The following is a 15,033-nucleotide window of genomic DNA, read 5'->3' as shown; positions in this document are numbered from 1 at the left end:
AATTTTTCAGAAATAATATGATCGCTTGTTGGAAATAAAGCAAATGAATAAATAAATAAATAAATAAAAATTACAAATATTCAGGGAAACATACAATTATCAAAATTGTAGCATTATAAAAACACATTGTTTAAATTTTGGAACGGTGTAAAATTCGTTTTTGTGCAGTAATATTTTAGAAAATAGTTGCTGGAAAAAGTTAAAATTTAGAAGGATTTATAATTTATTACAATTCTGATCAAACTTTCATAAAATTCTAGTCCAGGTGCACAATCCAATTCTCCAAAATATGTTTTTATAATATTTTCTAAATGTTGCTCTATCAATCCGTACTGTAAAGGAGCATTAACACACATACACATGAGCGCACACATACACACGCACACATATACACACACACGCGCACACATATACACACAGACACACATATACACACAGACACACATACGCACAAACACACATTCATCTTTATTAGTAATAGAGATAAATAAGTCGATTAGAATAAGGTATTGCGGATAAAATCTAACAAATGTGGATAATTGTAAAGCATTTGTTAGAAGTAATTGATAATAACATTTTAGTTTCATTTTCTTTTCTAAAAAAATATAATCAGGGTTCTGTAAAGGACCCTGATTATATATCAGGATTCCGTAAAGGACTCTGAGTTGAAAAACTAAATATTTCCCTACATATAAATAACAGAAAATTTTCATTATGTCAGTATTAGAATGCAAACAAAATCCTGTTTTACTAGAAAACTTTAATTCTGTAAAATTATTATTATATTCTTACGTATTTATTTCTTCGAAGATTGAAGGAAAGAAAATAGCGGAACGTTTCAGAATTTTCGGTATTTCAAGAAACGCTAGGAACTGAATTCTTCATTAATCAAAAGAAATGCGGAAGTTTTCGCTAACTCTTTTCCTCCTGCAAATTAGAGATGCTAATCATTGCGACTGGCAGGTGCTAATGGAGGAAAAAGAAAAGAAGTGTGATTATAAGAGGATTGGTAGGACGATTACTAAGGGATTGGTGAGAAATTGATGGCTAGAAAACAAGACTGGACATTTTACTGCCGAATAAATGCTGAGCGTAAAGAACAATTGTTGAAAATGTGGCTGCATTTCACGGATGCTGATTGAAAAATTCGAAGATCCATAAAAAAATATCCTAGATAACTTTTATAAAGTGTTTAAAGTATTCGCAATCTTATGCTTACATTTATTTTGTTGAATTTTATAAACGGATAGTTAACACAATAAACGTGCTGTGACTTATTGTGATTCACATCTGCCATCTAATTAGATGTCTCCTTCTGTACAACAATTAAGAGAGCGCAAGGAAGATAGCAACTAATTAGATAGATAATACGAATCATCGTGTAAACAATGGAATAAATAAATTATAAATTATTAACCGATAATTAACTAAAGACTGATTAATTTTTATACAAGGATTCATTTTCGATGCTTTTTTTCCTCTGATATAAATTAAACGTAGATCACACTTACCACTTCACATACAAATAAAAGAATTTATGCATATGTTTATATATGTCATATAGATGTTTACAATGTTAATTATCAATTTTTATGATTTTTTCAGATTTTCCCCCCTTTTTTCTCTTCATATAATTTACCTATAGCTAATGGCTTCCAAAATTGCTTCTGCAAACATTAACGTTTCTCTGTACTTTTCAATCTATTGCCATCCTATATTTTTAAGTATTTTTGTTCCCTTCATTTAATTATTAATTTCTCAAAACATTAAATATAGTGTCCAGGATGTGACTCCTATAGAATTCTCTGTGGAAATCTCCTAAGTGATTTGTTGTTTCTTTCTTTCTTTTTCCTCTTATTTTCTTTCATCTTGTGCTCATCTAACTGGTTAGATAACTCAGTGTTATAAGCATCGACGGCGCAAGCTGCTGTTATATTAGGAATAAAAGTACGTTTCTGTCTCGATCATAACGCTTTTTCTTTATTAACATCGTTTCATTTAGTTATTTGAATGTTTCAATGATTAAATAATAATTACGAAAATGTAAAAACGAAGTTCTGTTTAAAAACTTTAAAATACTTTCAAAGAAGCGGCATGGGTTGAAAAATTCAGTTTGGAATGATACTTTGTAATGAGTGGTGTACATTTAGAATATTTATTCCTTAACATATCAAGCATCAATAATCAATCAATTCCAATAACTTTCAAATTTTCAGAATAGGTTCTATGCTATAAAAATGCCGACGCCAATGCGAGAAGAAGCTTATTAATTCGTATCCATAAAAAAAACTTTTCATTCATTTTTTAATGAATTACAGATAAAATTCAATTTTCTAGTAACTTAGTAGTTGTTAAATAATTTAATGGTTATAAATAAAAAGTGTAGTTTTTGTAATCATTATTAATTTTTTTTTTAATTAGTGGAGTAAAATTTCGTTCTTAGTAACAAAATGCTTTTGTTACAAGCATAAATGCATAAGCATGCATAATGTATTGAATGTATAAGCAAATAGCACAAAATTTGTTCATTTTAAACCAGCATGCTGAAAGAAGCAGTACTGAAAGAACACGCAAAATGGCATTTATTGATTGAAAAAAGATATTAAAGTACTTCTTCTTACCAATGTTTATATAAGAATTATAATTTTTGTTCTATATAAAATTAAAACTCAAAAGATGCAAAACAAATTTTCAAATTTTCGAATATAAAGTATACATTTTTAAGATGACTGCAATCTTTATTTATCATTGAAGTTGTTTTAGAATTACTAGTTTGTTTTAAAATTAAATTTAAACTTTCAAATAGCACGTGAATGAGAAGTTTATTTATTGTATAAGAATAATTAATATTTTAATAAAAATGTTTTGAAATTGTAAATTTAATTTAAATCTATTAATTTTACATTAATAATCAAGATGAAAACTTATCACGTGATTTGCAATTATGATTGGCAACGTTTATTCCAATAGCTAATCGGAACAAATTACTTTCATAAAAATTGTGCGAAAAATTTTAAGATTATTTTCTTGGAAGTGGCAAAACTCTTATCATCGCATTTTTAATTTATTCAGATAGTAAACTAATCCCAAAGGATTAATCTATAGGATTTACATTAAACAAAATTAATTTAAGACTTTGTGGGTCTTAACACAATAGGTTGATTTCTACATATTACGTGATACTAATCATGATGAGAAATAGAAAAATTGTGATTTTTATCTCTGTATTGTAGCGTTAAGTTAGCTATAACATAATTTACAGTTAACCATTCCCATTTTTAGAATAATTCCAGCATTTAATGTTCAACTCTTATTCTCCCCTTGTCAATTCCTTTAAATAGCAAGTTTATCAGAACGTGAAATAATAGACTAATACATTTTACTAAACCAAAATCCTTTAAGACCAATTATGGTTTTTAACATTGTCGGTTGGCTTTTGTTTATTATGTGATGCCATTCTTGTTAAGAAATATGTTCTGTTACATTGCTGCGATAAGTGAGCAATAACACAACTGAGAGTTTACGATTCGCATTTCTAGAATAATCCAGGCATTTAATGTCCATCTTTTCTTACTTCTAAATCACCCTTTTGTAACAGCTTTTATTGTTTAGCGAATGATTTCTTCGACATCGCGGTCTTTCCAACAAATTGTACCTCGAAACGAGGTACTTTCGTTGATGGATAGCTTTGTGGAAGCGGCCATTTCCCTCGCAGTGTGTTACGTGCTGGAGAGGAGAGCTTTATTTATTGAAGAATTTGTTTCATTGCCTTCTCACTCAACGCTATAAAGAGTTGGGCAGAAGTCAGAAACTGTCTTCGTGTTCCTGTATGAATGCTTTTCATAATGTCTTTCTAAAATGCAGTCATTTTGCACGTGACGAAACGGCTTCTTTTCAAAGAAAAACTATTCTTTTTAATTTACAGAGCATCGAGTGTCCAATAACATGGATGAATGTACCTTCCATTCCACAAGAATTGATCAATGTAAAATCTTTGAGTGTAATATGGCCATTTGGTTATCTGAGCGTTAGTTTCAATTTTTTGTATGCCAGATGAAGGGGTGTCCCCAGATTTTCAAATAAATATTCATCGATGTTTCAGAATTATTTAATAAGGGAGGATGCACTGATTTATGCTTTATTGAAAACAATGAAATATTTTGGGAAGTAATTATAAGACTCTATGATGAGGCTAGAGTTTTCGGCAGAGACAGTAGCTATTTTTCAAGCAATTGAGAAATTAGAGAATTATTGAGACGAAATTCATCTTTAAATCGAGTCCCTATCAGTATTCATGGTACTTGAATGAACAAAAAATGATTATCCAATTATTGTCACGGATTCAAGAGCAGCGCTGCTAACATTAGATTTCCTGTTAGATAACAAAGAAATAATTTATAGAATAAAGGAGAAAGTTCTTAAATATTAAAATAATTTTGGGTCAGGTCTCACCAAATTACTTATGGTAATGAAAGGGTAGATGAGTTTGCCAAGTTAATAACAAATGGAAAAAGTAATGACTTAGAATCCGCTGAGTCCATTGTGCAAGCTATAAAAAAGATAAGACTAGAAATGGCAGAAAAGATGGGATACCACGGAAAAAAGAATTCGATTGAAGACGCTTTTCAAAGTTGTCATACCAAAGAGGCAAAAATATGATTCCTGTGTAAACCAAATTATTACTGAGCATGGTATCCTTGGCGTACACCAAGCACATCTGTTTCAAAACATGCCAGTTAGTGCTTGTGGAATTGGTAATGCAATGCCTCAACATGCCCTATTGAGGGTTTTCTTTTTTTTTGAACACAATTAGGATTTTTTTTTCTGCAAAAATATTTTTTACTGAAGTTCTACTGTTAATTTGTTAAACCAGGTCTTCGAACTGATATATATATATATACAGTTCTACTTTATTGTACTCATAAAATAGTGGTATAGTGATTTTATATTCAGAGTGCAAATATTGAGTGTGAATTTTGCTTAATTGTTGTTGTAAGGATCTTATTTTGCTATAATGAATTTGTAAATATAATAATATGTCGTTTTTCAAATGGAAAACTGTGGAATCAATAGTCTTCTGGGGGTGTAGACTTGATGATTAAGAGCTTTGCTGTTTGCATACATCCGATTGTTCCCACTCAAATGGTTTGGTGGTGGAGTTCTGTCCTTGACCGTACAAGCTGTACCTATGCTTAAGGATGGGTCGGAATCGATTTGCATGACAACATTTTTGTTCCATATGACCTTCAACTAGGACGGAGAATTTCTAAGTATATCCAATCATTAATATAAAAGGAATCTTAAAATATAAATTCAATATGAAACTTCATTGGATAAATTCCCATACTGGCATAATGGGTAAAGGGTATTTAGATTCTTTAGTCAAACAAAGGCAATTGAAGGAGAAACAATAGATTTTTATCTAAAAATTTCTGAGTCATGGATTAAACAAAATTAGAAAATCAGTTATGCGAAAATGGCAAACTAAATGAGAATTATCTAATAATTCAAGGTCTCTTTTTGTCTTGTTGCCTTCCATGAATTCGAAAAAAAAATGCCAAAGGGAGTTTTATCTGAATCAAATTGATTCATATAAAACTCTCCTTGGTTGTTTCTCAACATTAGATTGATTGTCATGATTGTTTCTCAACATATGATTGATTGTCATGATTGTTTCTCAACATATGATTGATTGTCATGATTGTTTCTCAACATATGATTGATTGCCATGATTGTTTCTCAACATATGATTGATTGCCATGATTGTTTCTCAACATATGATTGATTGTCATGATTGTTTCTCAACATATGATTGATTGTCATGATTGTTTCTCAACATATGATTGATTGTCATGATTGTTTCTCAACATATGATTGATTGTCATGATTGTTTCTCAACATATGATTGATTGTCATGATTGTTTCTCAACATATGATTGATTGTCATGATTGTTTCTCAACATATGATTGATTGCCATGATTGTTTCTCAACATATGATTGATTGCCATGATTGTTTCTCAACATATGATTGATTGTCATGATTGTTTCTCAACATATGATTGATTGTCATGATTGTTTCTCAACATATGATTGATTGCCATGATTGTTTCTCAACATATGATTGATTGTCATGATTGTTTCTCAACATATGATTGATTGCCATGATTGTTTCTCAACATATCGAAGTCATTTCTTTGGAAAAATCCCCAGATTGTGACAGCGGTACTGATGAGGAAAACTTTGGATATTATATTTATGGATGCCCAAAATACAGATTAATACGAAGAAATTTCTACCTAATTGGTTATCAAAAATGGCAATTTTGGAGTTGACTCGGTATAAAACTGAAAAAATTGAGATCAAGAACACTGTACAAAACATAGAAACTCTTTTGCATAATAATTGCACTGAATTTCATTAGTGTTAAATCAATTTTAATACAAAAATGATATTGTTCTAAATTTCATCCATTCAACTCAAAACGCTTATGAGTTATCATATTCATCAACAGGTAGAACAACAAATAAAAATGCAGAATTCCAAAAATGTGTCTTTAGAACTCAGAGAGGTCGATACAAAGATATTTGAGTTCGAATTTTTCGACGAAAACAGTATACTCTCTCTCTCGGTTTACTTTATATATATGAAAGTAAAAATGAATATTTGAGTCATTTTAAAAAATTATGTAAGAAGATACAATCAACTAGTTCCATATTAGCAGTGATTAGTTTGTAACAAAAAGCTTTATTTAATACCGTCGAGTAAGCATTATTAATATATATATATATATATATATATATATATATATATATATATATATATATATATATATATATATATATATATATATATATATATATATATATATATATATATATATATATATATATATATATATATACACATTCAATATTTTCATTTTTACTGAATATATATATACATATATATTCAGTAAAAAAAATTAAAATATTAGAAAAATATACTCAAATACTTTTTTTTTAAATTCAAGAAAATTAGTTTAAAAACTGTCCTATAACAAAATGTAACATTTCATTTACAAGCTTTCAAAATTAAGAGTTATTTTTAGTTGAAAATCCAACAAAAGTTTTTAAAACTTTTATTTAGGGAGCATTTATTAACCAAAAATGAATTCTAGCTCCAACTGTCTGTATTTAAACTATTTTGAACAATTTTTTTCATCATGTATTTTGAAACACGTACGTGGCAACTTAAAAATAATATGACACATTAGAATCATTATCTTGTTAAAATAAAAGCATATGAACAGAGAAATTACTGTACTTATGAAAAGCCATAAAGCAATTGCGCTTGACGAAGGATTAATGATGATATCAGGCTTACAAAAGGAAATATTTTCAATTACGTTTTTCTCCAGTAATAAATGTGCAGGAAAAGGAAATTTTCTGCAAATGTAGCTCTAGACCATTATATTTAGAACTGCACTAGTTGCAAGAAACAGCAAGAAACGGGAAAGTGAAACCGGATGAAGAAACGAGACTTTTTGCTGGAAGTTGCCAGACTGTATCATTATTTGCGCACCTTCAATATAAACGAATCGTGCACGTGATCGCGTGAGGGCACGAATTGTTTTCATTATTCTTTTCTCTTCTTCTCAACAATTTTGTAACACCTTTAATCTACAAAAAGAAGTTAAGAGAAAGGATTTATAAAAATACATTTTTATTAACTTACAAAACTGTAGAATCATTATTAAATTATTTTAATCTCATTATTAAATTATTTTAGTCTTTAATCTTGAATTCATTTTTAATTTTTTTTTATGGATTCGCCGTCTTAATTTTTCTAAAACTCTTTACCAGATGGCGATGAATTATAATCAAAATCAATTTAGCCAATCACTTAACAGTAATTAAAACCTGAAAAAAAAAGAATATTCTATTTGAAAATAATAATTTTATAAAATCGTGATTATTTTTATTCATGAGATTATGTATTAAATTCAAAAATAGATGGCGCTTTGTGTATTTAATAAAAATTTGGTTTGATTGATTGATAGGAAAGTTTTGAAAATTTGAAAATAATCAGATTTTGTAGAGAAAATAAATTATGCCAAATTTCAGAACACATCAAGAAAAAGATGAAAACTGTATTACTCATTTCTACTTTTATAAACAGCAAGCAAGTTTAAAAAAAAATTAATATGTAATAAAAGTACTGAAAACAAGAGTCAGTATTTCTTTACTGGTTTTTATTATCTGATATGCTAAGTATACAGTGATAAATTATTGAAATCGCCTGAAACGTTCGACAAAATTTTGATTTATTTTTCAAGTTTACTTTTTTTTTCTTCTCTGAGTTTAAAAAGAGAGAGAAATTTGTCTCTGAATACAATGACTGACTAAAACATGCAGCAGGAAAAAGTGAAAATAATTGAATATATACGAAATAACAAGTACGAAATTTGTCAAAGGTTATCTGTAATAGTATCTTTCTTAGAGTAAGAATTCTTTCTTAAATAATCAAAACTAATCAGAACCATTTTATGAAATTCTTAAATCTGGATTTTAGATTTTATCATAGGTATGATGCAGTTTTAACAAATCCAGCTGTTGAATAATTCAGCGCCATCAATCAAACAATTACTGCCGTATATGTATAACATATGCATCAAATCAAAGTTCTTGTGCAAATCTTATAAGGTAGCTTATCAGGAGGTTATTACAATATTATTTAATTAGAAACAAGAAAGCTGTAATCATCACAATGATGAAGACAGACAGACCTGATGCTCAACAATACTGTTACGAATGCATAATCCAGTTTTCCTACCAAATAGTGACATGGTTTGAAATAAATTTGACGAGCATTTCGGAACTTGAAGAAGGTAATTTGATTGGGGATAAAAATGAAGATTTTAAAAAAAGGCAAGAATTTTGATTCTATCTAAATTAGGTATTGATAGGAGTCTTTTTGCAAATTTTATATCTTATTCGGGGACTATATAAAGGATATACGCTAACAAGACTGTTAAATCACGAATCGACTGTTTGATCACATTTGCAAATTGGTGACACAGAGATTTACTGATTGAGCTGGGATTTAATTAGTGATTTATTATGCGTGAGTGATGCTAGCTTCTACAAGAGTTATTCTGTGGGCATAGTTTTACTGTATTGTTGTTATTATCTGCTCTTTGTGTTTTCTAGAATATTAGTGGAATAAAGCTTTGTCTTCTATTATTTAGCGTTTAGAACTTGTTTCGCTCCATGAACACTTTAAATAATGCATAGTATTCTTCTTTTAACTGAATACTGTATGGATACGATTCTAGTACGCAACATAAAATGTGGTCCACCACTTTTAACCAAATTGACCCGTTTTATGACATAATGGGCACTTTCCTGATTGGAAAAAGCTACGCACAGTTTCAAAAAAAACAAAAAACAGAACACTTATTTTTGGGTGTTTACATGACCTCCCTCTCATATGATAAAAAAATTTTTAAATGAAAGGCTGTTCTTCCCATCAGTTCGCGACACCTCTATTCGATCAAGAAAGATACCCTCCCGAGAACAATAATTTTCTCTTAATCCTAATAAATAGACATCCTTTATAACCTCTTTGTCCCTAATGCTTAATAAAATGTGACTTAGTGTAACCTGAGGACATCTGGGAATCGAATATTGCTCCCTGAGATAGAATATAATTGCAAAGAATGTTTCCTGAACATTTATAGAAAAATCATTTTTTTTTTTCTCTCTTAAAGGGTTTATTCAGACTTTTGTCTTGTCTGCTTTTCCGATGATTGTAAGACAAAAATTGATCCCCAAGATAATTCAAGAAAAAAAGAATTTTTTATTCAAATGTTTTAGCTTAAGAATTTCAAAACATTTAAATACAGCTGCAATAAAATATTATCTGTTTGTTGTATATAGCGCTAGAAATCTCATATATATTTCCCCTGCAAAGAAGTTTCATAATAAGGAAGATATATTTATAGATATTCTTAATGGAGGCACAACGTATATCAGGTGGAAAACTCTAACTTAGACGATCATATGGTGATTTGGTGCCAATTAGGGATTGCAATACCGGTATACCGGGATACCGAATACCGGTATTTTGAGCCATTTCTACAATTTTGTAATACCGGTATTCACAGGTTTAAAAACAGGTTTTTCGGTATTTACTAGAAATTTTTAAAATTGTCGCCACTATATGTTCAGGGATCGCGAACATAGCAATATAGTATACGTTTTTTTTATGTCTCCCTAACGGGCGAAATTAATTAGCTAATTAATGGCTTAATTAATTGCTTAAATCTAAATTAGCGAAACATGGATTATCCCTGAAAGAAAATATTATATCCATAACGACTGATGGAGCAACAATTATGAAAAAAGTTGGAAAGTTGATTGGTGCAAATCAGCAGTTGTGCTATGCACATGGAATTCAATTAGGAGTAATAGATGTATTATTCCAAAAATATAAAGAACAGAAGAATCCAAATACTGTGGATATAGAAACTTCGGATTCTAACTATATTACATTGAAAAATCGCACAGAAGAAAGGCATACCAAAATAAAAAATGTCTCGTGGCATTTACATAATTCTAATGATTTTAAAAATAAAAATGAAAAGAAGAGAAGAAAATAACCAGTTCAAATCTGATTAAGTTAGAGTAAAGTTTCTAAAATTTTTTTCCCACAGACCTATCTACATTCAAAATTCGGTTCAATTATCGAAGATTATGATGTCACTACTGTCGATAGTGAAAAGGAATTGTCTCTTGAACAAAAATTAGAATTAGCGATAAATAAAAAAAATTCAACGAACCAAAATACAATACAGAAATCAGCTATATCCAAAACCATCCGACGAGAAATCGATTTATTTGAAGATGAGGGATTTAGAGGTAAATACTTGGAAAAAGTATATCACGCATTGATAACAGTACCACCAACTAGCGTAGATGCCGAAAGAGCGTTTTTGACAGCTGGTAATTTTTACACAAAAATACTTTTCAGGCTTAATGACAGTACAATTGATGCATTACGTTTTTTTAGATCACATTTCAAAAATTTGTAATAGTACCACAAACTGAATAGTGATATTTACACTTTTTTGTGATTTAAATAAATAAGATGTTTCTTTACTCTTTTGTGATTATATACTGTTATAATTTATAAGTTACAAATTATTTTTTGCGATATTTACACACTCTAACAAAACTGGCATATAAAAAAAAGAAACACCTGTGTTTTCTTTCTTTTTCCAAAATTTCTAATACCGGTATTAAAACCGGTATCCCGGTATTAAGATTTTAAAAATACCGAATACCGGTATTGAATTTTTGGTCCGGTATTGCAATCCCTAATTAGGACTAATAGATGTATTATACCAAAAAAATAAAGGACAGAAGAATCTAAATACTGTGAATATAGAAACTTCGGATTCCAACTTTGAAAAGAGTAAGAGTGAGAGTGATATTGACAATGAAGATAATGACAATGTAATTGTTGAAGAAGATATTGCTCATGAGGATGAAATATGAATCCATCAAGAATTGCTTCCTATAATTTATAAAGTTCAAAAATTGTTAAGATATTTAAATGTCCCCTTATAAAAGATGACATATTACTAAAATATATACTAACTGAAAATAAAACAGAATATATGTTAATATTAGATTCTCAAACACGTTGGAACAGTTTACTCCTAATGGTGGAACGATTTTTGAAACTGTGACATGCAATCCAAAAATCAATAATCGACTTAAACCTGTAAATTAATTTTTCAGATGGTGATTTAAATAAATAAGATGTTTCTTTACTTTTTCGCGATTATATACTGCTATAATTTATAAATTACAAATTATTTTTTTTGATATTTACTCTCTCTAACAAAACTGGCAACTAAAACAAAGAAACACCTGTATTTTCTTTCTTTTTCCAAAATTTCTAATACCGGTATTAAAACCGGTATCCCGGTATTAAGATTTTAAAAATACCGAATACCGGTATTGAAATTTTGGTCCGGTATTGCAATCCCTAGTGCCAATGAAGTAAGTATCTGGTAAAAGTGAAGAACTTTGGCACTTATTTCAAAAGGCTCCAAGTTCCTGTGGATTCGTCTAAAAAAATCCATAACCTGTCAAAAAAAGGTATATAAATACGAGAAATTTGTTAAATCCCTCTTTGGAATGTTGATAGCGAGCCTAACTCTTAGCGCTATCGCTGTTTCCTATCTGCTTGGGTAGTGAGTTCGTATGAGTGTTGTTCTCTTCGCCTGAAATGAGCTTGCGCTGTGTTTCGTGTTTTCTTGAGAATAAACCGTTGTTGTCCGATATCCAACGTTATTGGATTTCCATCGTACACGCATCGGACGATTTCCGTAACAATATAGATTCCAAATGCATTTGTTTTTCATTTTCTGTATATGAAGACAAAAAACGATTGTCGAAAAATTCTTACCTATGTAATATAATTGTAACATAAAATTACATGACAAATTTGATATATGTAAGTCCTTGCGTTTTTATCGCGTTTACATGTTTCTGAAATACAGAGCGACAGATGATCAACTCTTTGTTGAATTCAGCTTAAAATTTCATAAGTGTCAATACTTTAAATATTAAATTTTGATATTGAAGTTTAGTTATTTAGTTCCTATTGTTTTGCAATCATTGTTATTGCATTCGAAGAGCAAATCAGATAGACTTTCTTTACCTGGACTTCACTCAAAATTTCATAGAAATTTACAAATTTTATGTAAAGATCATATACTAGATTTCATCCATATAGTACAAAGCATTTTTACGTTATATTTGCCACAACAGGTAAGTAAACGTATAGGCAACAGACAAACACAATGCAAAAAATGCGTTTTTCTGGTTTAAGGAGGTCTAAACCGTGGAGATTTACAAGATCTTCTGTTTGAACTTTTTGATAATTACAATACTTTGCCTATACGAGAGAGTAAAAATGAATCTCTGTCATGAATGAGCTATTCCAAAGACGAAAACTTATTGTCTTATCAAAAATATCCAAATTAGGTTAACTACAAGTTATAATTCATGCTGCAATGGGGATATCTCGAAGCGGGTACAATGTAAGCTGTCAAAATAATACTCGAGATCACTGCTTACCTTTAGCGCTGGGCTTGGCCATGAGCTTGTTGACAATGTTGTCGTAATAGGAGTCGCCTGCTACTCCTGAATCTTTGGTCAGTCTTTCCTTCACGGCGATGCAGATTTCTATCTTGGACAACAGTTCCTCCAACACCGTAAAAGCCTGTAAAATCCAAATAGCATTAGAGTATTGTTTGTTTTGTTTTTTTAACTTTTTAGCTTTTGCATCTAGTATTGAAAAATTAGTATGCACGTAGTTTCATTTTGATCCTGATTATAGCAAATTTTGACCATGAAGCGGTTACTACTTTTTTACTTTTTTTAACATAATATTTGTAAACTGATATATTATCTATAAATTATCTCATATAATATGCTTACTTATCGCTGGAAAGGCGTTGGAAAGGCTCGATAGAGTAAGAAGTCAGAGTAAGAACTGTTAATTTGGGATCAATTTTCAGTTTCATTGAATGTTTGATCAATAAAGTTCTTCAAAACTCGAATTAGATTTTTAATAAAAACAAATATGAAATTACAAAGCCATTACTTAATAATGTGAAGCACATTATCGTCAAAAACCATTTTTACATACTTAAGAATAAAAAAAAACAAAGTTTTTCAAAGTCAAAATCTTTTTCGGGCAATTTCTTTTCTCTAATTCTGATAAATTTTTCGAAATATTTTAAATATATTTTACAATAATAATTTAAATTGTTTTGTTACTAAATTATGTTACTAAAGTTCTTTTGGACGATATTAAATAAATTGTTTAGTGTATGCATGCACTATCGCTGCTACTAGTTAAAAAGTTTTAAATAAAATAAAAATAGTCGTATCCAATCTAAACTGTTTAGATGCTATAATGCTTTGAAGAATAAAAAAGAATTTCTCCTGTGTCTCGCTTTTTACACACTAAAATTGTAAATTATGACTATATTTAACACTGGTGCTGTAGTAATTTGTTTATTAATGAAACAACTATACATACTCAACAATAGTTTATAAAATATTCTGATTTTTTTTTTCGATTATCGTTTGGCCATGATTTTCTCTTCCGTTCATTAGCTAGTAAATTTTTAAATTCATTGATGACTTTCTCTGTGATTCTAACATCTCATATTTATGAAATAATCCTTAAAAGAAAATAATTCTCAGAATAATTACTTTTCGTAATCAACTTAGAAAAAAAACTACAATCTTTGATAATTATTGGTTGCAAATAGGCGTTGTAATGGCAGCTATTCAAGAATTTAAAAGAAAATTTCATTGTTTTTGAATAATTTGATAACATTTTTCAAAACAGAAAATTCAAATGACGTTTATAATTATTCTGAAAATGAGACATCGCACGATAAATTAAACTTGTTATTAATGAGAAAACTTTATTCAACTTTTTTTTTAATTTGGCAACAAAAGTGTAATAAGTATCGGTGTAAATTATAGAGATGGTTCTTTAGCAAAAACTGATGAATACTGCGCACGCAAAACTGTTATTACATGCAAAAAATAAATTCTTCAAGTATATGATTAAATATAAATTTAAAGCTGCGTGATAAGAATGTCGTGACGCAGATTGTAACCTTTTCAGAAATAGCTTAACAAACGTGAAAACAACACCGCAAATTTCGTTATTTCTTAGTTTGAAAATAAAATTTCGTTAGTTAAGAAAAATAATAAAGCGATTTCCATCAGGTACTAAAATAAGTCATTTCATATAATTACCTGATTTTTGAAAAACTTTTATAAGATCGACACGAATGATTAGCTACAACTAGTATACATTTCTAGAATTTCTTAAATGTTTTACTCACTTATATTTTACCGTTAAGGACATAGTCCTCGACAATTTGTTCTATTTTGTTGCTTTTTAGCTGTCAATTAAAACTAATGTGGTCCCTAAGCGATTACTTGGTATATTTA

At 29.2% G+C, this 15,033-nt stretch overlaps 1 protein-coding gene across 1 annotated transcript in view; it reads right to left on the bottom strand.

Moving 5' to 3' along the window:
* LOC129962786 (metabotropic glutamate receptor 6-like) overlaps nucleotides 1-15,033 on the bottom strand; it is a 173,495-nt gene that overhangs the window by 39,453 nt on the left and 119,009 nt on the right. Inside the window, exon 4 of the mRNA XM_056076781.1 lies at nucleotides 13,132-13,276. Coding sequence (XP_055932756.1) covers nucleotides 13,132-13,276 — 145 coding nt within the window. The remainder of the gene's footprint in view (nucleotides 1-13,131; nucleotides 13,277-15,033) is intronic.

This window comes from Argiope bruennichi, chromosome 3 (assembly GCF_947563725.1).
Source record: "Argiope bruennichi chromosome 3, qqArgBrue1.1, whole genome shotgun sequence".
Taxonomy (NCBI): Eukaryota; Metazoa; Arthropoda; class Arachnida; order Araneae; family Araneidae; genus Argiope; species Argiope bruennichi.
Note: the sequence above shows the minus strand (reverse complement) of the source record. Positions and strands in the feature narration are given on the sequence as shown.